A 25,852-nucleotide genomic window follows, 5' to 3' on the forward strand; every position below is an offset into this window, starting at 1 on the left:
CTCAGTGACTGGCATTATGATCACTAATATTTTTGTTAAGAACTTAGACCAAAGCTCAAAAGTAGATTACAGAAGAACAAATTTACCAATTGCCATTGGACCCTGTTCTTAAACACAACCTCTGGTAAACATTTGGATAAATATTATGTGACTATGTATATGAACAAAGAGGAGACAATCACATTAAATGATGAAAGGAGGGAGATCATAAGAACATAAGAGCCGCCCTGCTGGATCAGGCCCAAGGCCCATCTTGTGCAGTTTCCTTTTCCCCACAGTGGCCCACCAGATGCCTCTGGGAAGCCCACAGGCAGGATCTGAGGACATGCCCTCTCTCCTGCTGTTGCTCCCATGCAACTGGTATTTGTGGGCATCTTGCCTCTGAGGCTGGAAGTGGCATATAGCCATCAGACTATTGTTAAACCTGTCCATTTATTCCTCCCCTCTTTTTCCTGCCCTTCAACCAATAGCAATGACATTAATATTGACATTAGCAATAGTAAGTGCTATTGCTAATTACATTTTTTCTAGAAGTCTTCAATTACCTTATATTGGCTGGTCACTGCAGAGCAGAATATTTAAAGGATACATGCTTCCTCTGTATATGGGACTGCAGAAGTCGTTCCTCCAACTATGTAGCTGTAGAAAGAGACTTCCAGTGTGTAGCAGTAAGAGGTGTCATCCAGTAACCCACCAAGAAACCGACGTCCAGTCCCTGCCTTAACAGCATCTCTATTGAAGGAGGTGCTAGACTGTAAGGAAGAAGACGAGATAGCAGTTAGAGTTGAGTTCCTGTTAAGAGATCAAAAGGGACTGAAGGCATTTACCTAAGGAAAGCCCAGCCCCCACCCAAAAATCACACATTTGACTCAGTACCCCATGCTGTTTTGCCACACAGTCTCCAGCTCTCCCCAGCAGCGAGGGTAGGTGATGGGATGCGTCCCCCAGCCAGAAATCCCATAACGCACCACGGGAGCAGATGATCAACAAAATGGGGCTAAGAGAGCACACGCTCCCTTAGATAGTCTCCAGAAGTGGGTTTGCCACCATGCCACCACTTGGACACGTCTCCCAATGATTCACATGTGCAGCAAAGATCAGGCTAAGGCAGAAAGTGCAAGGTAATCACTATTACTGGTAGTCTTATTACTACTACAGCTAACTGTAACTTCTGCAGGAAAAGTACTTGAAGGTACTTGGAAAAGGACATGCCTGCACTTCTGGATACTGCGAGGCTAATATGGATAGGGTATACTAACTTACCACCATTGTTTTGGTCATTTTAAACAAAGGCTATGTTTCCCCCAGACCTGATACTACCATGATTTTCTTGCCCTTCTTTCCCTCATATGTAGTACATCTGGGGCTCAATATTCTGCATAAAAATAACCCTTATTTTGTGACTGCAGATCAATGGGCATTAAATGAGATGTGTGTTTCCTAACTTGTATAATTATTAAAATAGTTTAAGTGACTAAAAGTTAGGTTTTCTAAAGGTGTGCCACCTTCTAACCTTTCTTTTCCTTGCACCCAACTTTAGGCACTGCAGTCTTCTGACACAAAATCAGGAATGAATTTGGATCATACTGTGAAGGTGTGAAAGCCACTAAGTAAAGTGAGCTCTGCCTAGACTGCAGGTGAGCTACTGACAAAGCAATAAAAGACTTCCCATGCCCATCACAATCCCCTGAAGCCAGCTGTCTTCTCAGGCTAGAACATATGCTCATGCACTCCACGCAATACCATCACTGCCAGCAATCAAAACCTGAGAAAATGAGGCTATAAAAGTGATATTAAAAAAGCACAAATAAATCCTGCAACTCGATTTGCTTAGCTCCTACGACTGAAGAGATAACAGATACATATGAATTCATAGCAGCCCTTGATAAATGAGGTATACAGGGAGACTGTAGTTCAAAAGTACCTGCTGTTTTATTAGCATTCAATAAGTTTTAAAGCTTCTCATGTTATAAAAGGGAAGGTTTTGAGGTTAATTAGAAGGAGATAGAAGCCTATTTCCTATTAGCCTTACATGTAGGAAGCTTCAGATGTTTCCCTAATGTTTTATGATAGTAACATCCCACTCCTTAGTGCCAAGGTATGCTCTGATGCATCCTTTTAAATACCATCTAAGGTACTGATCTTCAGATTCCGCAGTGGAGTGCACCATTTTATTATGAGAGGACAGGGAGCAAGGGAAACATGAACAAAGGATAGGACTGAGGAAATGATCAAATAAAGGGCAAACATGGGAAATGGAAAGAACAGAAAGACAAACTATGGAAGATGAAGGGCCCTACTATACAAAGATGCAGATCCACATTAAGCATTTGATAAGATCCCCCATCATTTTACTCCCCCTGCCAAACCTAATAACCCTTATTTCCACCCACCCCAAAGTGCCCATTCTTTAATTCAAAGATTAAAGTAGGGGGTTGCTCCTCCAGCTTTTCAGAGAGATTTGAATCCCTGCTGAGATATTATTTTAGAAAGACATTTGCAAATACAGGTTGCACTTTAGCAGTAACCTAGGAGTAGATCCTACAACTACCCTTAAATCCTCTGGCTCATAAAGTTGCATAATGAAGCACTGCAAGTGGTCAGCTAAAATCTTGAATCTCATAGGTCTGTTAGATTCCATGACTGGAGAAGGGGGAAATATGTGTTCCCACATTATACTAGAAATTCATTTTTGTCACCCCTGACTGGCCTCTAGATAATAATAGTCTGATATGGATGTAAGGAAAAGGATGCTGTATTCATGGGTAGAGTGTCCCAAAGCACACTGGAAGTCCTGCCCTGGCTGTCACTCACCTTCTTCTTCCCATACTGCTCACAGTTGCAGCAGTGTTCATCTGAAGAGGCAAACACTGTAACCATGATGTCAGGCATTTCTGTGATCGGGAAGCTGAGGTGCCCCAGCTTCTTGATCATGGGAAATGGGCATGATCACATGTATGGCTTTTGCCTCTTCAGACAAACTCTATGGTAAGCATGAAGAGCATGGCCAGGAGGGTGAGTGACAGGCTGAGGGTGGGGCTTCTGACCTGCTTGCAACCATGTAAGCTTGCACAGCAGCATTTTACTATGCACCCAAACTAAAGGGCTAAAGTGATAGGTGAAACTGACCACTAGGAAAGTCAGTCCTTAGATATCACACTGGCCAAAGGCCAAGGGACCACATAAAATGTGCATTTATGTTCTTCAAACTGTTCATAAGGAAGAAATGCAGATGCAGAACTCCTATATACTTAATCATGAAATTATTCACAAAACTGACAAGGGATGATGTTTCCGTTAAAGTAAGCATACAAATGCACAGTCTCCTGGTTTCCCCTGGTGACTAATAATTTTATCAGAAGGAACAATGTATTTAGAAGAATCTTGAGAATCTTTGTATTCAAAAGGCAAGTTTCTCTTTTTTATGATTGCAGAGGAAGCCTTAAAAATAATGTAGCTGGTGCTTTTGCTCTAGGCAATTCTTCTGTAATGAAATGACTGCAGAAGGATGTGAGATGCACCAGAATTTGGCTTTAACATCAAGGCTACCATTCAGAAAACTCTCTTCTATCCTAGTTTGAAAGAATTCAAAGAGACTTAGAATGCAAAACAAAGGATGTTGGGCATTCTCAAAACTTCCAAAGAGCAGAGATTACCTGGAATATAAGGAAGATATGATAGAGGGTCCTTCAGCCTCCCTCTCATGATGATCTCTATTCTGATATTTGGAAAGAGACCTCAAGGTCTAATCTTCAAGTATCAGGCTCTGCATAATGTTGTGGCATTATAATTGGTCTTTCACTAGTGAAAATGGGGCAATGTATGACAAGGAGGATATGGGAAGTTTTAAAGAGCCTTTACAAGTTTGAAGTGCAAAATATTTTAAAGCTACCTCCTACTGTATGAGTAAGGTAAAGTGTGCCGTCGAGTCAGTGTTGATTCATGGTGACCACAGAGGCCTGTGGTTGTCTTTGGTAGAATACAGGGGTGGGGGTGGGGGTTATCATTGCCATCTCCCATGCAGTATGAGATGATGCTCAGCATCTTCCTGTATTGCTGCTGCCTGATATAGATGTAAAGACATCAGCAGGGATTTGAACCAGCAACCTCTAGTTTGGTAGTCAAGCCATTTCCCCACTGTGCCATTAAGTGGCTACTGTATCAGTAAAGTTAAAGGTAAAGTGTGCCGTCAAGTCGATTTCGACTCCAGGCGCCCACAGAGTCCTGTGGTTTTCTTTGGTAGCATACAGTATCAGTACCTTCCACTAAATAGAATGGGAACTTATACTTTGGTGTGTGTGTGTGTGTGTGTGTGTGTGTGTGTACACACAAACACACACACAAATTTTGTAAACCGCCCAGAGAACTTGCGTTTTGGGTGGCACAGAAGTGCATTAAATAAATAAATAAATAAATAAATAAATAACAATAATAATGTTTGTTTGTTTGTTTGATTGATTGATTTCCACACCACCCTTCCAAAAATGGCTCAGGGTGGTTTACACAAAGAAATAACAAATAAATAAGATGGATCCCTGTCCCCAAAGGGCTCACAATCTAAAAAGAAACATAAGATAGACACCAGCAACAGTCACTGAAGGTACTGTGCTGGGGGTGGATAGGGCCAGTTACTCTCCCCCTGCTAAATAAAGAGAATCACCACATTAAAAGGTGCCTCTTTGCCAAGTTAGCAGGGGTTATATGATAGTCTGTTAACCTATCAATAGTGTAAAAGTTGAAACTAATAGCCTATCAACTCTTTATCAATGCAGTGTGAAATTCAGTTGGCTTCTACATAACACAGACTGAATGTTTAAACCTATTTTTTTGTATTGAAATATAAGTAGATGGACCTGAAATGTTCCTGGGGAGCAGATGTAGGAGTGCTGATTTTAAGAGAGAATTTTCACTTCAGACTAACGGTGCAAACAAATACCAATAAAGCTGTAGGCACACAACTCTAATTGCTTGCTGGATCACAGGCAAAACTCACCACATGCAGTCTCACAACCTCTGATGCAAGAGAGATTCTTATTTAAATTCCACACAGCAGTCATTAAGAGCCACAGAAGATTAAAAACTCAGGTGTGCTGAGGATAAGGCAGCAAATGTTCAAAGATTTTCCAAAATAAGTAATATCTGATAGAAGACTTTGAAATGAAGCACTACATAGACCAGAACACCCTGAAATAGGAAATACCATTAAGAACAGTTAGCTTCTTAGGTCTGATTTGGCGAGGAGTGAAGTCCACATTTTGAACTATATCCATGATCTTGCACTTTGGTTGCATAGAAATGGACATAGGAAACACAGGCTTCAGAGGGATAAGGTATTTACACTTTCCCCCTCTTTCCTTCACTTTCAGACCTCATTGTGATGTCCCTTCTTTCTCTCCTGATACCTCCTACTGATACATGTGCAAGAAAAGTTGGAAGAGACAGGAGGACACTGCTTCTCTACATTATTTTGCAGCAGAAATTCTTGATCTTCATTGAAGAGAAGCTAATAACACACACCAATGACATGCCATTAGTGGCCAATATGATATGGGCGCTTTCCAGATTAAACCCTACAACAGTGTCACTATGGATCTGCTAAGTGTGCTTCCGTACTTCCTGTGTTGTGACACTGCAGTCCCTGCACTGACAGCAAGGTGCAGTTCAGATTTCTGTTGCCTTCCTTCAGATTTTATCTTTGTGATATAGTGCTACAATGTTGCACATGCATTGCAAAAAAGTAGCTGCATGTTCCAGTTGTAAGAGTTTGGGATTCTAAATATCGTTTTCAATATGATCCTGCCAAGCCAAAGCATTTTACCCCTGTTGTAGGGTTTAATCTGGAAAGCGCCATGAAGCAGCAAGTCAGCAGGAGAATGGCGCCCTATACTGAAGGCTTCTTGCACCACTGAGCAGGTGTGAAGGGGAGGACTTTTGTATCTCTGCCCTCACTCCGGAATATATTTCCACCCAGGGAAAATAGCGCCTAGGGCAAGCACTGAAATTGTGCCCCTGTCCAAACATCTGACACACATATTTCAGATAACTTTACCATAATATCAACTCAAAAATACAAGTTCAGACATTTTCAGGAGAAACAGGTTGTAAGCAACACACACACGCACGCACACACACATACAACCACACATGTAGCACATATGTGCCAGTCGCCTTCCCAAGGAAACGCTGCACATCCATGTGCTGGGCATGCCTCCATCGAGCTAAGCAGTTAAAGCTCTCTTTAGCCACCCCAGCACACCTCACTACAGGTTGCTGCCTCCAAGAAATTCAGGGATGGGTTTTTTTCTGTCCAAACAGCTTTTGCCTTAAAAGGAGATGGCTGCAATGGGAAATCCTAGGGGCCCCAAACAATCTGAAATTATCCAGCAGCTTACAGTAGGCTTAGATCCATCAGCCTGATCAGGAAGAAGGTGGAAGTTGCAACTAGCCACAGAACAGCAAAACAGTGTGATATTCAGTGTTGTTGTTTTTTAAAGCACCACACAAGTTAAAGGCAGGCACTTTCCGAGTTTGATATCCCACAAACCTTATAATCAGATTGCTTGACAAATATTCAGATAAAGATAGAGCTCTGTATAAAGAATTAAACAGCATGCGAGAGAATATTTCTATGTTATTCCTTGCCTCTCCCCCTGCACACCCTTCAGTTGCCAGCTTACAAGGTATTAAACCAACATTGTCTTTTTAAGGGATGTTTTGTCCACTTACTTTTGTGCCACTTATATCTGTTTTTTAAATGCTCAGGTCCCTTGCCAGCAACTTTGCATTCTTCTGACCAGATCAGGGAAAAATCTAGACTTGGGTCTTGCAAAGGCCATTTGAGCATGTGTGGTGGCCATTTTTGTTTTCAGCAGTCTTTTTTCTAATTAAAAAAATGGCTGCCACACATGATCAAATGGTCACTGCAAGGTTCTATGCCTTTGCCAGGCCTTGCAGAGGCCTTTTGAGCATGTGCAGCAACCTCCAAAATAGCCACCACACTGATCTTTGTAGGCCCAAACAGGCCTGAAAAATAGCCCGAGACAGGCTGCGGCCGTGATCTAAGAGGCCGGCGGGGGGAGGGGGACCCTTTGCAGACCTTCCCCCGCAGCCCTTAGGAACCCCCTTGAAGGTGCTACAGGTTAAAAAAATATTTAATTTTTAAAAATGTAAATTGGGGAGGGAGTGGGGGGGCAGCATGGCACTGGCACCCCCCCCAGTGGTGCCTAGGGCAAGTGCCTTGGCTGCCCCCCTAATTTTGCCTATGTTTCCACCTGCATAAATATCTGCCTGAGGGTTGCGCAGCCTTCAGGCACATATTTATGCAAGTGGAAAGATATTCTGGAGTGAGGGCAGAGACACAAATATTGCCCCCCCTCCCTCCAGATCAGCTCTGCTGTGCAAGAAACCTTCACCTCAGGGATACTTAAGGTTCTTTGTGAACATGCAGGACTTCTCCCATAGACTTACTGCTGCATATCATGTTGGCCAATGTTAATAATTTAGTCTGGAAAGAATGTTCTCATTGGCGATTCTTATTACCACTGGTATATCCAGGGGTGATAACTGTGTCCAACAACTATAGTTTGTCTTTAAAATGCCATTCTCCAACTAGTAAAGAGATCCTATTTCTTTGAGAGCTATTACTTCAGAACACTGGTAATCCAGGAGGAGAACAGAGAGCCTGGCTTGGTCTATGTAAGTACTGCACTACTTAAGGGATTAGAGGTCTCTCCGCAGGTGAAGAATCTTAATAGAGCAAACAGGGCTTTGCACCCAAACCCAAACCCAAACCCAAACCCAAAGAAGACATGAGACAAATGGAATTAATAGCCTTCTGAGCAAAGGAGAAGGATTGGCTTTCCACTCCCTACAGTGCAGAATCTAGACCCTCACTGTCCACAGAAAGTCTTGCTAAGCACAATGGGTGAGACACCTTGGATCCAGTAAGCATCAGTCTTGTCATTGATGCTGCTAACTTAGCTGACCGTTTATTAAAGCTCCTGCTTCAGGGATCACCGCCCCCAAGCCATAAAGCCCTTTAAGGCTGGTGATCCCCCAGCAGGATGGAGAAAGTCCCAAGCCAGTGCTCCCTGAGCTGTAAAGCCTCTAAGGACTGCCAAGGACTCCTAATGCCAAACATGTGCTTTAGGGTTTTCACCACCCTACACTGCCCATTAATGCTGCACTGTACCTGTGACCAGGACACCTAACTGCCTAAGGGACAGTAGAGCAAGGTAGGGGGAAAAAGACCCCCCAACATGGGCAAATCTGCTGGGAGCTAAAACATTCCTATCCAGTCCCCTAAACATATGACCAACCTACACTATGCCCAGGGGCAGGGCAGGGTGGGGGCGCTCACAAATGTGGAGTGAGAGGGAATGGAGGAAGGGCCAGAAGCAACCAAACTGGCCCACCTCCCAAATCCCCTCCAGCCAATCATAATTTATTATTATTTATTCGATTTCTATACCGCCCTTCCAAAATGGCTCAGGGTAGTTTACATAGAGAAATAATAAATAATTAATAAATAAGATGGCTCCCTGTCCCCAAAGGGCTCACAGTCTAAAAGAAACATAAGACAGACACCAGCAACAGTCACTGGAGGTACTGTGCTGGGACTGGATAGGGCCAGTTACTCTCCCCCTGCTAAATAAAGAGAATCACCACAATAATGCCCTGATTGCTTTGTGCTTCATTAAAGCGAGGCTGGGGCAAAGAAGCTGTGTCCTAGATGTGCCGGCGTGTGCAGCAACATTCTGTTCTCCTTGGCTATCATCCTCCTCCTCCTTGTGACTGCTGCAGAGTTGCCGTAAGTGGGGGAGAGAGCAGCAACTTGTTCTGCATCAGGAGTTCTTTAAGAAATGAGACCAACCTCAAGTTGGACAGTGACAACCCTATTCAATGATAGTAGCATTATTTTGTAATGTCTTACCATATGTGCACTTTATCTCATGTATTGGGGAAAATGCTTCAGCGTGATCTTCTGGATATCTCAGTAAAAGTTAATGCAATGGGTGCATATGAACTTGGAAGACACTTGCACATTTTTCATGTTAAGTACCATTCAAAAGATGTATATAAAGGTAGAACAGAACCAGGAACAACAACAACACCCCTATGATCCATGGAAGTGCTAGTATAATTTACTGTATACTGATAAAACTGCAAAGATGTGTTCTGACTTCTGAATATTCACTCAACAGAAATATTTTTTAAAGAAGTAGGCCTTTATCAGTTATTTTTATAAGTATAACCTTTCCTAGTTATGTTCTTTTAGGATAGAAATGCCTTAGAAAATTGGTTTCGTCCCTAACACATGGGATTTCTTCCCCAGGGCCTTTAAAACAACATATGTGCACACAAAGTGGTAAGAAAATAATGGGGAAATCCAGTTGTGTCTTTATTTCCCCCCCCCCTTTCTGCTGTTTGGGGGCTATAAATTAATTGAATGACAGCCCTGTGGGTAACATGACTGGATGGGTTTAACATCATGTGACAAATTGTTTTCATTTAGCCAGGAATATCCAGAGGACAGCCATTCCCGATCAACCAACATTTGCACACTTAGAAACATGCAGCTTACTTGTTGCTGCTTGTGCCACCAAAATATGGCCATCCAACTCAAAATCCCTATAGCATGTCCAATCAGCAAAAATGTCTCCTGCAAAGGAGCAAAAAATGAATTTCATCAATTTGTGTTTGTAGATATGCCACTGGCAAAGAAGAAAAGAAAAATTCCTATTGCGTTGTCATTATAAGACATTTCCAGAGGAGATCTGTTTATGTAAGCAAAATGCAGCAGCCAGTAAGATTTGTGGTGACTTGTCATTTGTGGTGACAAGGAAACTGTAACTCATTTTTGTCTGAACAGTACAAAGAAAAGCAAAATGCACATTATCAAATTCCAGCTTGCTAACGTGAATATGTCATTAACAAATTTATTGTGACCAGAACTTTCTGAGCTTAGGGTCTCTTATTTATTATTTTCTTATTTTATTTATTAGTTTTGTATATCTCCTCCTCACCCAGATGGCTCTAGGAGCTTCATAAATATATTTTAAAAATAAAAATAAAAATAACTCATTAAAACAACATTAAAACCAGTTTAAAATCATTTCAGTACTCACTAAAGGCCAGGCTAAAAAGATATGTTTTAGTGCTCTTTTAAAGGCTGCTCAAACTGGTAATATGATGAATATGACAAATATTTATATACCACTTTTCAACAAAAGTTCTCAAAGTGGTTTACAAAAATATAAATAAATACAATGGCTCTCTGTCCCCAAAGGGCTCCCAATCTAAAAAAGAAACAAGATAGACACCAGCAACAACCCCTGGAGAAATGCTGTGCTGGAGATGGATAGGGCCAGTTGCTCTTTCCCTGGTAAATAAAGGCAATTGCCTCTTTTTAAAGGTGCCTCTTTGATCAGTTAGCAGGGGAAGCCTCTTATATCCATAGGGACTGCATTCCAGAGCCCAGGTGCAGCTACAAAGATGGTCCGTTCCAATGTCACTGTCATGCAAGGTGGAAGCAGCCGGAGACAGACCTCTCCTGATGTCCTTAAAATGCGATGAGAATCATACTGAAGAAGGCCTTCTCACAGGTAACCCAGTCCTAAGCCATTTAGGGCTTTTAAAGTAATTACCAGCATTTTGTATTTTGCCTAGAAATTTATCAGCAGCCATAAAAACAAACATAATATGGTTTTAAAACAGACATAATATGGTCTCTCCAAGAAACCCCGGAAACCAATCTGGCTGCTGCATTTTGGACTAACTGATGTTTCTGAAGAACACACAAAGGCAGCCCAACGTACAGCACATTGTCGTAATCAAGTCAAGAAGATACCAGTGAGTGCACCACAGTTTTGAGATCATTATCCTCAAGGAATGGATGCAGCCATCATATCAACCAAAGTTGATAGAAAGCACTCCTGGCCATAGCCTCCACCTGAGACACCAGGGTTAGGCCTGGGTTCAGAAGCACTCCCAAGCTACATACCTGTTCCTTTAGAGGGAGTGCAAACTTGTCCAGAACAGGAAGTTTTATCACATCCCTCAAATTATGACCCCTCACCATTAATACCTCCATCTTGTTTGAATTCAGGTTCAATTTATTATCCTTCATCCATCCCATTACTGACTGAAGGCAGGCATTTAGGGGAGTTATACCATTTTCTGGTGATGACGTCATGATGATGTTCTGTATAATGATAGCTTCATGTAACAAAGTAAGTGCCAGCTGATAAAAGGCAAGAAATTTAATAATTATGAACCATTATTCATTAATGTATGACTTTATAAATGCATTTGTCATGTTATTATTTATAATGTAACAAATTGCCATTATTTTATTGCATTACAGATGTAATTAACAATAACATGATCTATCTATCTATATATATATATTTCTCCTGGGTGTGCCTTCAAATGTGCATCCCGGTGGCCCAGCTGATTGGCTGGGCGGTGTAGGTGCCTGATTGGCTGGCGCACCCAGGATAATTGGCCAGTGGCGGGCCAGGAAGTGGCAGCGGCGAGCCTGGCCTGGCGACGGTGGCCGCAGGCCCAGCCCGGCCACGGAGGAGAGGCACCGGGCCCAGCCACAGCGGCGAGGCGGTGGTGGGCCTGGCCGCAGCAGCGAGGCCGTGGCGGGCTCGGCCGCGGTGGCAGCACTTGGCCCAGCTGCCTGGGCCTGTGCCTGCCCGGAGACTGGGGCAGATGGTGGGGATGGGGGGAGAGGTAGCCGGCCCCAAAGTGGCCAGCCGCAGTGGGCCCGGCGGGCCGTGGAGGCACGGTGTGGCGGGCACAGCCGCAAAGGTGGCACTTGGCCCGGTGGCAGGCCAGGCCGTGGAGGCAGCTCTCAGCCAGGCGGCGGCAGGACTGGCTGCCGAGCTCAGGTGCCTGTGGGAGGCTGGGGTGGGAGGGAACTGGGCAGCGAGACTTCCCTGTTCGCCACCTAGGAGGAGGAGCAGTGGCAGCGGGGGCCCTTTTGGTCACCTGCTGCCCAGTGAGTAGAGTGAAATAAGATGCAGGAGGAGGAGGGAAGTGGGAGGAGAGAGTGGGGGAGGGGGCAGGAGAGAGGGGGGAGGGCAAGAGGGAGTGGGGCAGGGTGAGGGCAAGAGGGAGTGGGGCAGGGGGAGAAGGGAAGGGCAGGAGAGAGGAGCAGGGGGGAGGGCAAGAGAGAGTGGGGCAGGGGGAGAGGGAGGGCAGGAGAGATTGGGGCAGGAGGGTGAGAGAGGGGGTGGGGGAGAGCAAGAGAGAGTGGGGCAGGAAGGGAGGGGAAGAGGGGCAAGAGAGTAGGGCAGGAGGGAGGGGAAGAAGGGCAAGAATGTGGGGCAGAAGGGAGGGAGGGGGAGGGAGAGTGGGGCAGGAGGGAGGGGGGAACAGCTGGCCCCGAAGAGTGCACAGATACTCTGTGCGGGTTGGCTAGTAATTATTTAAAAGGTTTATCAGTTTTAAAATCTGAAAGTTTTAAAAACTCAGCCAGCAATGAAGAAATTATTTGGAGCAATGATTATGTCAGGTTTTATTTAATACATTTATACCTGTCTTTTGAGTGCAATACTCCACAAGGGTTTCACAAATAATAAGAATATCCATTGTCATCTGGACTCGGTGAATTCAGGAAATGCACTAAACTTAGATTTTTCTACATACAGCTGTTTCAGCCCTAGAGAGCCTAAAAAAAGAGCACCTATAAAGGAGAACAGGAAACACCTGACAGCCATACGTACATAACCCAAAATATCACGAAACAAGAATTTGGGAGAATAAGAATTAATGAATGAATTCAAATATTTTACATTCATTATTTAACAGGCCTATCTAGTCCAGCATCCTGTTTCCCACAGCAGCCCACCAGATGTCTCTGGAAGCCCACAGGCAAGAGATGTTTTCTCTCTTGCTGTTGCTCCCCTGCAACTGGTATTGAGAGGCATCCTGCTTCTGAGCCTGAAGGTAGCCTATCACCATCAAGATTAGCAGCCACTGATAGACCTATCTTGCATGAATTTGTCAAAGTCCCTTTTAAAGCCATGCAATCTGATGGCCATCACCACATCCTGTGGCAGAGAATTCCATAGATTAATTATGCACTGGGTGAAAAATATGTTGTTGATCCTATATTTCCGGGCTGTCAGTTTCATGTGATGACTCCTGGTTTCAGTGTTGTGAAAGAGGGAGGGGGGGGGAAATCTCTATTCACTCTTTCCTCACCATGCACAACTTCATAAATCTCTATCGTGTGCCACTTTAGTCATCTTTTTTCTAAATTAAAATGTCCCAGATGTTGTAGGCTTGCCTAATAAGGAAGGTGCTCTAGCCCCCTGATTATCTTGGTTGCTCTTTTTTGCACGTTTTCAAGTCCTACAATATTCTTTTTGAGATATAGTGAGCAGAGCTGTACACAGTACTCCAAATGTGGCTGCACCATAGAGTGCATCATAGATGCACATTACAGTATTATCAGTTTTATTTTTAATCCCCTTCCTAGTGATCCCGAGCTTGAAATTTGCCTTTTTCACAGCTGCTGCACTGTTTCAATTAAGGGTGTGCAAAACCAATTCAAATCGAACTGGCGTGGTTCCGACCTCCGTGGATTCCCTCTCACAGCCCTTAGAAATCTCTTTAAGTCAGGATTCTTCCTTGATTCTAAAGAGGAATCCTCACCGGATTCTTTTTTACAAGTATAGCCCCTCAAACCAGGTCAAACCAGATCAAACTGATTCAACCTGGTTTGATTGAATGGACTGGACCACCAGCCAGTTCGATCAAACAGGTTTGTAGACTGGTGGTTCAGTTCTAAATTGATTCTAATTCAAAGGAAACTGCCAGAAATGGTTCTGTGCATACCCCTGCTTTCAGTGAGCTGACCACCACAACATATATGTGAAGCTGGAGGGATGGTTTTGTCCCAATGTGCATCACTTTACACTTACATAGAACCACATTTACCATTTTGTTGCCTACTCATCGAGTTTGGAAAGATCCTTTTGGAGCTCCTCACAATCTGTTTTGGATTTCACTACCCTGAATAGTTTTGTGTCATCTGCAAAATTGGCTACTTGACTGCTTACCTCAACTTTTAGATTATCTATGAATAAATTTGGAAGCACTGGTACCAGTAAGGATCCAATTTATTACTTCCCTCCATTGTGAAAACTGTCCATTTATTCCTATCCTCTGTTCCCTGTAGTTTAACCAGCTACCAGACCACACATGAACCTGTCCCCTTATCCCATGACTGCTAAGTTTGCTCAAGATCCTTTGATGAGGAATTTGCAGTTGAACAGAACTAAGTATGTGAATGGTAGGGGTGTGCAAACCAGTTCAAGCTCGAACTGGACAGGTCCTCCAAAAGGGAGGGGGGTGATCTGAGTTCAAGCCGAACCAGGCCTGGTTCAGATCAAACTAGTTTGGCCCAGATGCTTGTAACAAGGAATCTAGTAAGGATCCCCCTTTACAAGCATTGAGGGAACCCTACGGGGAAAGGGGCGGGGTTGTTGGAAGTTGACTTTATGTGCTGTGGCAGCGGCGCAGTTCCTCGGTGGCAGTGGGCCAGCAGTGGCTGCTCTAGGCCGAGCCAGTGCTCCCGCATCACTTCAGGCCCCTGCCGACACAGAATGATGGGGGGAATGCCGGGGGGGCTAGGGAAGCTGCCGCCAGCCCATTGCCACAGAGTAGCCATGCCGCTGCCATGACTCATAAGGTAACATCCCGCCCACCCCCCTGCCCACCCTTTTTCAACCCCATAGGGTCCCCCCAATGCTTGTAAATAGGAATTCTTACCGGATTCCCCTTAGCAGGCACTAGAACCAGGTTGACACGGTTCTAGGCACCAACTGAACTGCTGGCCGTTTCTAAACAACTGGCTCGCAGACTGGGCAGTTAAGTTTGAGTATGGTTAGAACTCGAACAAAACCTCCCAGAGTGGTTACATACACGCCCCTAGTGCTTGGTCATCTGTCTTCCATTGAAATCAATGGAATTTAAAGTGTTTAACTTTGGCCAGGTCATATCCAATGTTAATTTGAAGCAGTGGGAGTTCTATGCCTCTGAAACATAGCCAGTGATGTCACCCATTAATTAATGATAGTGTCACAAAATCTTATAGCTGGAAGAGATCTTGTAGGTCATTTAGTCCAACCCTTTGCTCAGTGCAGGAAATTGCTACAGCATTTCTATTTCTGTTTTAGAGTGTTTTTTCCTGCTTCCAGTGAAGAAGGAATGAGCACGCTAAACATGCATGCCAGTATCCGTTTCCCAAGGTTAGCTTTTTTCTTTGGTGTATCCCTAGCAAAACTAGCACTATGTCCTGCTTCACCATTCCACATCACAGTTGCCCTTGGCAGAATGACGGAGATGCCAATGAGGGGGCTGCTGAATGATCAGTTCTTACCTGAACTTTGTCTGGAAATCTGAAGGACACATGAAGCCCAGATACTTTTGGTAAATGGAGTAAAGGAAGGGATACTAGTTAAGACATTTCAGTGTTTACAGCCAGTTCAGGCCTCTACACTGGAGAGAGAAAATGCAGTCATCTCTAAAGCTATCTTCAGACTTTTTCTGTTTCTTTTTACTAGAAACAGGTCAAAGAGGCTCCTCTGATCCCATCACAACAGGCATAATTAGCCCTCCCCAAGGCTAATGAGTTCTTCAAATGCTCGGCTGCTTTTGATGACTAATCTGCTAACTAAAATAAGCGATGCCTAGCAAAGCACTCCTCTCCAAATCTACCGGATTTAGCTTTACAGGACGAATGACGTTAAATGTGCTGAGTAATTACATCAGTGGATGCTCATAAAATCTGATGAATCAGCCTTTTTACTAAAGACTTTTAACTTTTGTCCACAAAAGATAACAAGTATGAAGGATAAGATCATTTAGTGGACCAAGGTCAGTTGGTGAAAGAGATCCGAAAGGTCTTTTTCAAGCACAATGGATGAAAACCTAGTTCTTAGCTTAAAGAGAATAAGGCTGTGTCTGAATTAGCAATCATGTCACATATCATTTGAGTGTTGTCCCTCATTGTCTAAATACTACTGTTTTTATGTTTATGGTATATTCAAAGTTTATTTCTGCACAACTGCAGTTTGGTTTTTTAAAGAAGTGCTGAATTTACACAATTCCCATGAACTTCCCCCTCCCACAAACACACACTGACTGAGTGTGTGAGAGAAATTCTATTATGTACTGTGCTTTTAAAAAACCAACAAGAAGGAGCATGTGGAGGAAATGATGTCTGACCCACAGAACAGTTATATTTCAGCAGTGATTTGCGTGAATACTGAGGCTGAAAGATGTATTCTTGTGCTAACATGAATTATGTTAGGGAAGCAGCAGCTGTAACTGAGGACACTCCAGATCAAAAATTATAAGTGGAGTCTCTGTACACAATCAGATCCTTCACCAATGGAGATAAGCATCTCATATATGAGACACATTCCATAATATAAATATTTATTTCTCCTAAGCATACCCATCGCTAATCCCATGCATGGCAGCTCTCGGGAGAGTTCGCAAGCAGCTGCTGATTAATGACAGGGATGGGGAGAAAATAGGGCTGCAGGCTGCCAGTGGGCTGGCCCAGCCGCCGGGAATTGGCTGGCTTGCTGGCGGGCGGGCGGAGGTGGTGGTGGGGCCAGTTCAGTTTTCCGGCTGGCCCACCAGCCGGAAACCACAGGCAGGGGGTGAAGAAGTGGGCTGCTCCCGCCAGCAGGCAGCCAGCTGGTGGGAGCAGGTGGCGGTGGGCCATCCTGGCCGCCAGGAACAGCAGGAGGTGGCGGGTCGGCCCTGCCACCAGGAGCAACAGGTGGCGGCAGGCCAGCCCAGCCATTGGGAATTGGCAGGCGGAGATGGCAGGCTAGCTGTCTGGCCAGCCTGCTAACCAGCCAGAAACTGCAGGGGGCGGGGAGAAGTGAGGGGGGGGGAAAGCTGGGCGGGGGAAGAAGCAGGCTGACCAGGCCAGCGGAGGTGCAGATGCTTTGAGCCTGGCCCAGCTAGTATATTGTAAATTTTCAAAACTAATGACATATACACCTTTAAGTGATCATCTTCTCATACTGTAGTGTTTTCTTGTTTCCATGCCAGCTTCCAGGATGAAGGGGAATACCAGGTTTTGTCTGAGCTTCAGTCATGCAGAGTGCTGAAAGAAATCCCTTTGAGTCTAGACTCGTCGCCACTGTGTAAAATACAGACAAATGACTGCTTTGCCAGTGATTCCCATTTTGCAGCAAACAGATTATTAGTGTGGGACTCTGTACAAGGAGCCTGCATTCAAAAGGCTTGTTCATTATTAATAGAATATGAGCTTTTGACATCAAAGGTGATCCATTATGTATGCTAAATGGAGGTGCAGGGAAAAAAATTGGTCCTACATTTCAAGTCCTCTTGGTGCTTTTGTCCCTTGTAAATCAATCAAGCTTGACAGATACTTTAAGGAGAGTAATCTTTTCAATGATACTGTCAATGGATAACATAATGGAACATTGTCTTGATGCTGTGTGAAGACATGAAGCTAGTCAATTATGTACAACACTTCACGTGGCCACCAGATTTCAGCTGAAGTGATTCTAGGGACGTATTCTAATCCTTATAAATGGCTGCCATAGCATACAATGTAAATGAGACCTCCTGAAGCTTCAGAAAAAATAATTAGCTACAACAGTGGCCCATTCCCACACTTCTTAAATATCAGTATGATAACGTTAACAGTGTAGTTTTCCATCCTTATAGAGCTTTCAGTGCCTGCTGTGTATTTATATACACAGCTTTCTAATTGTCGCCGCTTTGTTCTTCACACCCACAAAAGCTTACACCGTATATCTTCATGTATATTTAGCAAAGAAATCCTGGTAGTCCAGCCAACTGTATTCCCTGCTCTTCTTATCACTGTAGCGCAAAATGCTGGGGTTTGTTTATTTAGAAAGAGTTGATAATTTTATAGCCACATAGATACTCACAGGTTTGTACAGACCATGGGCAGAATCGTGCACATTGAGGGGATCTGACACCTATTTAATAACTAGACGCCTTTGCACATAGCACCAAACCACTGGTTGACAAACCTGAGGTTAATCCTTGAGCCCAGGAATTGTCTGGCAGACAATCTTCCAACCAGGCCTGAAAACCTCCAGTTTCAGGGCAGAGGAGCCCCTCCCTCTCCTCCATCCACTGAGGCCACATCCTAGCAAGCTCCATAGTGCTCATGTCACCACACATGTGTTTTCTTTGTCAGGAAACTACCGGGTTGCCCAGTTCATGGAGCCACCAGGAATCAACATGCTTGTGCAAATACCCATCTCTCACTTTATACTTTATATAAGACCTTTCCACAAAGTGTCCATCTTGTTATCCCATCCCCTTTTCCTGCAGATTGCCAAAGGGGGGAACATGGGACACAGTGGAGAGAGGGCATCCCACAATGCAGCTTTTACCATTGACATTCTTTCAAGCTTGGGACATCCCTGTTGCTGGGCAATGGCTGGAGGAGTGTGGAGACAGCAGAGGGAGGGGCAAATGCCGGTGAGAAGCACGGTAGGCATAGAGCTGGCACATTTCTGGGCTGTTCTGAGCCACCCTCTCTATGGATTTGGGAGCAGCTGCAGCATGAAACCCAGGTTATGACTTCAGCAGAATTCGGATGACACATGCTGCCTCCAAATCTGAGGTACGAACAGTGAAACTCACTACAAACCAAAAAGTCAATTCATGGTTTGGGGAGTGAAATCTCAGGTCACTTTTGTGGTGAAACTACAGTTTCACACATTCAGACAAGCACAAGAGTGAATCTCTGCCTCGCTTGCCTCCAGTTTTGCGTTATGTCCAAAGGTGGCCTATGAAAACAGAAAATCAACCCATATAATCTAGATTATACTAACATGTAGCATAATTAATTATACTACATTATACTACATTATACTAACATGTAGTATAACTGGCAATATAGTTGGCACCAAGATGTCAAGAAGTGAAATATGAAGTGAATTTCAGGGTTTCTCCCAAGATGAAACATTTGAGAATTTTCAAACAACTTTCTATAAGTCAAGTGCAATTTCTTGGGGGGTGGGCAGGAAGAAAGAGTTCTGCACATTCTTAGCACCAACAGACGGTAGGACGGTAGGTAAGAAGGGTCAAGTGGCACCCACCAGCAGTGCCTACTTAATAAGCAATATTCTTAATTTAAAAAATGCCTGCTGCACTTGTATACCTCAGTTTAAACAACTACAGATTTTTGAACATATATATTATAACACATCCGGATAAGATACAAGAAATGTGAGCAGCCAGTTAATTGCATGGATGCAGCAGGAAGGATGGCTGTTATTTGAGGACATACTACTTTATCTTTGATGAGCAGCCAGCTCTTGTTTCCAGTGATTTTTCCTCCCTGTACAAGGTGATACGTTAGAACTGATGACACAGTAGGAGAAGCAGTGGGCCAGCAGCTCCCAGAATAATCCTCAACATGTTGGCTCCCAGCAGGTGCTGAAGCCTGCCAGTTGCCCCCGGATGTGACCCTGCCAGTAGGAGCAGGAGAGATGCAGTGTTTATTTGATTGTTGGCATCTATTTTCTCCCTTCCTAAAAGGCTTCCTCTAATTAAACGAAAAACAGGTGACAAGCAAATGCATCCTTCCTTCTTAAATAGAAATAAATTAGCTTAATTGTTGTGGAAATGTCCACAGCAGAGTTTTAACCATTCAAACCTGGCATATGGACCATCTTAATGCATTAAATTAGTAGTAAATTTAGACCAAGACCCTACCTCTCATTTCAAAAGATGCCAGGTGATTTTATGTGGTTACTAGCACTAGGCAAGGTCTTTCAATTCTTATTGATCATTTGCAGATTTGGGCAACCTAATGCCTAGGGCAAAGAACAGAATGTATGTAGGAATTGGACAAAATATGTAGTTGTACTAATTTATGGGCAAGGGCTCTTGCTTTATATGACTGTACATTGTATTGTATATGCTCTGTACACAGAAGGTCCCTAGATACAATCCTGGGTGACATCTTCAGGGAGGGCAGGGAAATATCCCTGTCTGAAATACCCCTGTATTTCTGAAATACTGTCTGAAATACCCCTGGAAAACTGAACACAGTCAGTGCTGACATGTCTTAGCTACACACACAGACCAATGATCTTACTCATTATAAAGTAGCTTCATACGTCCATTCAAAGGCAGGTTTCATTTTTGCCATATGAATTTGTGGGTCCCAAAAACTGACATTGTAAGAGTCCAAACATTCTTCTCCCAAATGATACTTAGGGGGAAATATCCCTCATCGGTTCTGAAAGTCATCCTTTTTTCTTGTGTCTCCAAATACTGAAAAACATTATTTACCTATGTTTTCTGTTCTGAGTCTTTATAGCCTCATCCCAGAATTCACAATTTCTTCAGGAAGGTTCTCATTAAATTTATGGCTTGCTTCAGTAGCTCCAGAAACTGTATGGCACTACAGAACTGTGCAGACAACTTAGCAAGTGACTTTCATAGGATGCTGCTAGAATTTTCTACCACATTTGCTATCACAGGCTGCCATCCTGACTTAGGAAGCACTGGAGCAGCAGTATTGTGTTGTGTTCCATCCAGATGAAGGCTCTGGAATGCCTTCATTCCATGCATGCAGAGGTGGGATGGGGACAATCTCTGCTTCCTTCTGCAGCAATCTAAACCATCCAAAAATGTGCCCAAGCACAACCTTAGCCAGGAACACAGTGCAGCAGCAGCAATGCTTCCTTTGTCAGGATGTCAGCCACTAAGTTTAAATAGAAGGGGAGGGGGGAAATGGGAAGAGGTACATGACCTCTTCCCTCTATTCCCTCCAGCCACCAGTGGTCTAGGTATGGATCTTCGTTTTTTACACTTACAGCTTTAACCCTCATCAGACACACGAGTAGAACTCCCTACTCCCAAGTAGTCCCATTGGATACACTGGATGCCCTCCAACTTTTTAAGGCCACAGAACTCACAGTTATTTAACATTTCACTCCTGGAGAGCGCAACGGTGACCCTCACATCCCAAGCATGGTGCCTTTTGCGACTGTATGGCTCACTGAAAATGTGAGTCCTCAGCTCAGAAAAATGAACACCTCAAACCCCACACTAATGAGTATCCAGACTTCAACAGCTCAGTTCTCAGCATTTCAGCAGAAAGGACACACTGTGACTGACCTGAAGGCAATCTGGGAGCTGGCCAAGTGCACAATCATCACATTTTTTGCTTGGTTTCTTGTCAGCTATTCGGGCACAGACTTCCTGAGTACCCACAATACCAATGTCTTCTGTCCACCCAAACCAACACAGATGACATGCTTCCCTTGTGGTTGTATCTTTGGGCTATATCTGGCTTCTTATGTCTCATAGTGCCTACACACATCAACCACTGGCTCAAGACAGCGTTTGCCAGCTATACACTGGAGAAAATGTTATCCCCCACCACAATTCTCTGAGGGCAGGTTCAGATTAACATTGCCCTGCACATATCAGATCTGTGGCAAGAACACACCTGTTCTGAAGTAATTGGTGGGTGTGCTGATGCACTCCTTGCACATCTTTCGATCGCATGAGAAGGATGCTCATCTGAATCACCCCTCTATACATGCTTCAACAAGCAGCCCCAAGTATTGATCTATGGCTGTACACATTGCTGCACAGCTTGCAGGCCAACTTGTCTTTGTTGCAGTCCTCCAGCTTGCTTCCCAAAGTAAACATCTCTTGTCAGTGGGTATGATGTTTTTGCATCACAGCACCATCATATTTTCAGACCATTCTTCTTTGGCTTGCTTGGCATGTGTTGCCAGGAGGGACAGCACACTGGAAACTTAACAGCTGGTCATAAACTGCTAGTCAGACCCATGAATGTAGCTGTACTGCAGCTCCTGAACAAGCAAGGTCCAGAGACTTGTAATGGTTGCCAGCTTGGCAATCATTCTTCTCTCCTGTCGTGTGGCTTTGTCATCCAACCTTAAATTACTTGTGATTCTCAAATTAGCTCAGCTACAGAAATATGAAGACCACAAATGTACTGCCCACTGTCCCTGCAGTACTTCATGGTTGGTATGCAACACATCAGCCAGGAACAGCAGACCAAGGTACATTTTCAGTTGTTAGGTCAAAGTGCTTTCATCAGAACATAGTAAGCTGCTGCCTACTGAGTCAGATCTTTGGTCCACTTAAAGCAGCATTATCTACTCTGACTGGCAGTGGTTCTACAGGAGTTCAGGCAGTATTTGAATTCCTCCCTCAGGGTTCATGATGGTCCCCTATATCTCTCTCAGACTGCAGAGGAGAGAGTTGCTTCACTCACTGCCTCCTCCCTCCTCCTGGACTACACTTCTCTTGGTTTGCTGGACTAAACTTCTCTTGCTCTGGCCTCTCACTGGAGGACTGTGCAGTGGGCAAGTGACAGACTGGTTATAGACCACCATTTCTGCTTGTCATGTAACCCGCTATCTTGGAACCTTCACTGGCAGAGGAGTAAGGTTCAGCAGACTGTTCAGTACCACACATCCGACCTCTACTGTACATCATCAGCTCTCTCCATCTGGAACCAAGCTCCAGCCCCCACCCCTTTTGGGCTGTATATCACTAGGAGAAAAAGACCAGAGATTTACTGTGGATGGTTGATCTACTGATGCCAGGCTTACTGAAGCTGACATGTTGTTGTGGTTGTGGCTGCTGGCTAAAATCCCTGCTTCTGCAAGGTCAGATACTTCTTAATGTTTTACATTTTTTAAAACTAGGTCTAAAATCATGCAAGGGGCTGTTTTCATCTGCCACAACTCCGGAGCACAGAATTATGCAGTGCCTCTGCTAGTTTTGAGATACTATCATCATCAGGGGAAACAAAACAGAAGTTTCCAAAGAGAAACAGAGTTTGTTCACGTAGGTGGGGTGGCAGGTGGGTGGGGGGCAGTTTTCCCTCTAACAGAAAACCCCAGATGTTCTTGGCTACAACTCCCAGAATCCTCAGCCAAAGCCAACTGCAGCTAGGGATTCTGAGAGCTGCAGTTAACAACATTCGGGATTCCCTCTTACAGGTGTGTGTGTGTAGGGGGAGGGGCGCTTGTATTCACCTCCACCCGCCCCCAGACAAGTGCTGGTTGTTTCTGGGAGCACGGAGCATGCTCCTAGACAATCTGCACTGTGTGCCACAATGTGTGCTGCAGCTTCAGAGGCTGGGGCAATGCATTCCTAAGCAAAGCAACTAAATAAACTGTATCTTTCTCCCTGATTTTCTCATCAACTCTGCACTGCAAAGCAATTTCACACAAATCTTTATTAAGTGATACCATGAGATGCAAATAATTTCTGTATTGCTCTTTGATGAAGGTGGCGGGGCGGCGGGGGACCTTTTCAGGCTGGCATTACTGCCAGTAGGCAACTGAACTTTTTTGTTGTTGATCATTTTGATTCTAATTTGAAGACTTCACTACTTTTGTTAATTCTTTGTTTCTGTGAATCAGAAAGCAGAAAGGCCCTTTAAATTTCTTCCCTCCCCGCCCCCTACCATGCCTACAAAATCTCTAAACATGGGTGATTAGGAGGGCGTTGCTGAGATTGAAATAATTCAAGATCAACTACAATGACAAATCCGCTGGAACACCCATTGCCAGAAAAATATAGTATTGGGAGACAAGAAAATAGGCCAAAAAATCCCAGAAATGACACCTATCTAATATAGTCAGAAAAAGAAGCAAGATAACATCCAACCCCAACCCAGAAACCACAATCTCTTGTATGCAAATAATAGATTTGGGGAATCTATTATTCCCTGGGCATGCAAGAGGCAATCTTCCCCATTGTTTGTCTTAAGTATCTGGTACCAAACAATAAGATACACTACCCTTAAACATGGAAGTTCCATTTATCTCATTAGGGCAAAACCTGTTTTAATTCATGATAATTCTGCCCACCTAAATGTTTTTCACATAGGAGAAGAATATCTTGGAAAATGAACTAATGGATTTTGCTTTGAATTTTTGGAGTTTATCAAAACCTTTCGAGTTTTGATGGTTTGAAAGTATAAAAAAGAACATATTTTAAGAACATAAAAACAGCCCTGCTGGATCAGGCCCAAGTCCCATCCAGTCGAGCATCCTGTTTCACACAGTGGCCCACCAATTGCCTCTGAAAATCCCACAGGCAAGAGGTATGTGCATGCCCTCTCTCTTGCTGTTGCTCCCCTGCAACTGGTAATCAGAGGCAGCTTGTTTCTGAGGCTAGAAGTGGCCTATAGCCACCAGACTAGCCACTGATAGACCTGTCCTCTATGAATTTGTCTAAGCCCCTTTTAAAGCCATCCAAACTAGTGGCCATCACATCCTGTGAATTCCATAGATTAATTACACACTGTGTGAAAAAGCACCTCCTTTTGTTGGTCCTAAAATCCCCAGCCTTCAGTTTCATGGGCTGACCCCTGGTTCTAGCATTATGAAAGAGGGAGAAAAATTTCTCTCTGTCCACCCTCTCTACTCCATGCATAATTTAATACACCTCTATCATGTCTTTCTGTAGTCTTTTCCAAACTAGAAAGCCCCAGATGCTATAGCCTTGTTTCATAAGGAAGGTGTTCCAGGCTCCTGATCATCTTGGTTGCCCTCTTGTGCTGTGCACCTTTTCCAGTTCTACAATGTCCCTCTTCAGATATGGTGAAGAACTGCACACAATTCTCTAAATGTGGCCGCACCAAAGATTTGTATAAGGGCATTATAATTTAGCATTTTTATTTTCAATCCACTTGCTAATGACCCCTAGCATGGAATTTGCCTTTTTCACAGCTGCCGGGCACTGAGTCAACAATTTCAAAGAGCTGTCCATTCATTACCATAAGTTACGCATACCATAATTATTACCATAAATATTATTACCTGGGTTTGGGAGCTGTGTGTGCTCCCAATTTTCAGCTGTGTGGAAGCAAGGTAGGAGGAACACCTGGGTAGCTTTTCCTCCTACCTTGCTTCTACACAAGTGAAAATTGGGAGCACACACAGCTCCCAAACCCAGGTAGAACACAATTTTTGATTGTGTGAATTACCTCACAGTCTATCATCTTTTCTACAAGCTATCAAAAAATATTCAGCTCTTGGTAAATAAAAGATATGAGTAAATATCCATTTACTCAAGTAAATGGAGTGATGGGATTGTGGCAAAAGTGTACTGGTGTAGGGATACTTTGGTGTTTGCTAACTAGAATATTTTTGTCATCAACAGCAGGTTACTGAAGAGGATACATATTGCTTTACAAATGATTATATCCAAAATGTGTACCTCTTTCTCAGAACAAACCAGCATGCAGAGAGTATGCAGCTGTCTAGTCATACAACCTCTCAGTCTATGGCAGATATATTTTTCTTTCATACTTACAGAATTCTAATAAAACAAAACTGAACCAGTTGTTGGAATGCTACTGCCAGGCAAGTGAGATTGGCTTTTGGCACACCTTTGCACTTAGTCCATACTGCTGTCATGGTAGTTGACCAAAACTTAATCCACGATGATGGCAGCATACACACAGCTGGCTCAACCAGCTGTGTGCAAGCAGCCATCATGTGGCATTGTGGCTTTGGCATTGTGGCTTTGGCATTGTGGCTTCGAATAGGCCCATTTAATAACCTGAAAAACATATATGGGGGTTTGCGGGAGGGGGAAATTCAGTATATGAAGTGTTCCTTACAAAGGAGAAGTCTTCAGCATTCTGGCAGAGTAGCTTGGGGAAAATAGCCTGTCTCTGAAATCTTTCTTCGTCTTCAAAAATGTTCCCATACATAAAGCCATTCATCATTGTGGAGTGAGCATGGATGTCAATATAGAATTCCAGGGTAATTTTCTGTGTAGAAAATACAGA

At 43.9% G+C, this 25,852-nt stretch overlaps 1 protein-coding gene across 2 annotated transcripts in view; it reads right to left on the reverse strand.

Moving 5' to 3' along the window:
* The window catches only part of AGBL4 (AGBL carboxypeptidase 4), a 1,553,201-nt gene that overhangs the window by 125,127 nt on the left and 1,402,222 nt on the right, over positions 1–25,852 (reverse strand). Inside the window, exons 10-11 of one of the 2 annotated variants that reach the window (XM_053245331.1) lie at positions 25,682–25,834; positions 590–752 (exon numbers count right to left, since the gene is read on the reverse strand). In XM_053245331.1, the coding sequence (XP_053101306.1) occupies positions 590–752; positions 25,682–25,834 (316 nt within the window). The remainder of the gene's footprint in view (positions 1–589; positions 753–25,681; positions 25,835–25,852) is intronic. The other variant, XM_053245332.1, reaches the window with a different exon arrangement.

This window comes from Hemicordylus capensis, chromosome 4 (assembly GCF_027244095.1).
Source record: "Hemicordylus capensis ecotype Gifberg chromosome 4, rHemCap1.1.pri, whole genome shotgun sequence".
Lineage (NCBI taxonomy): Eukaryota > Metazoa > Chordata > Lepidosauria > Squamata > Cordylidae > Hemicordylus > Hemicordylus capensis.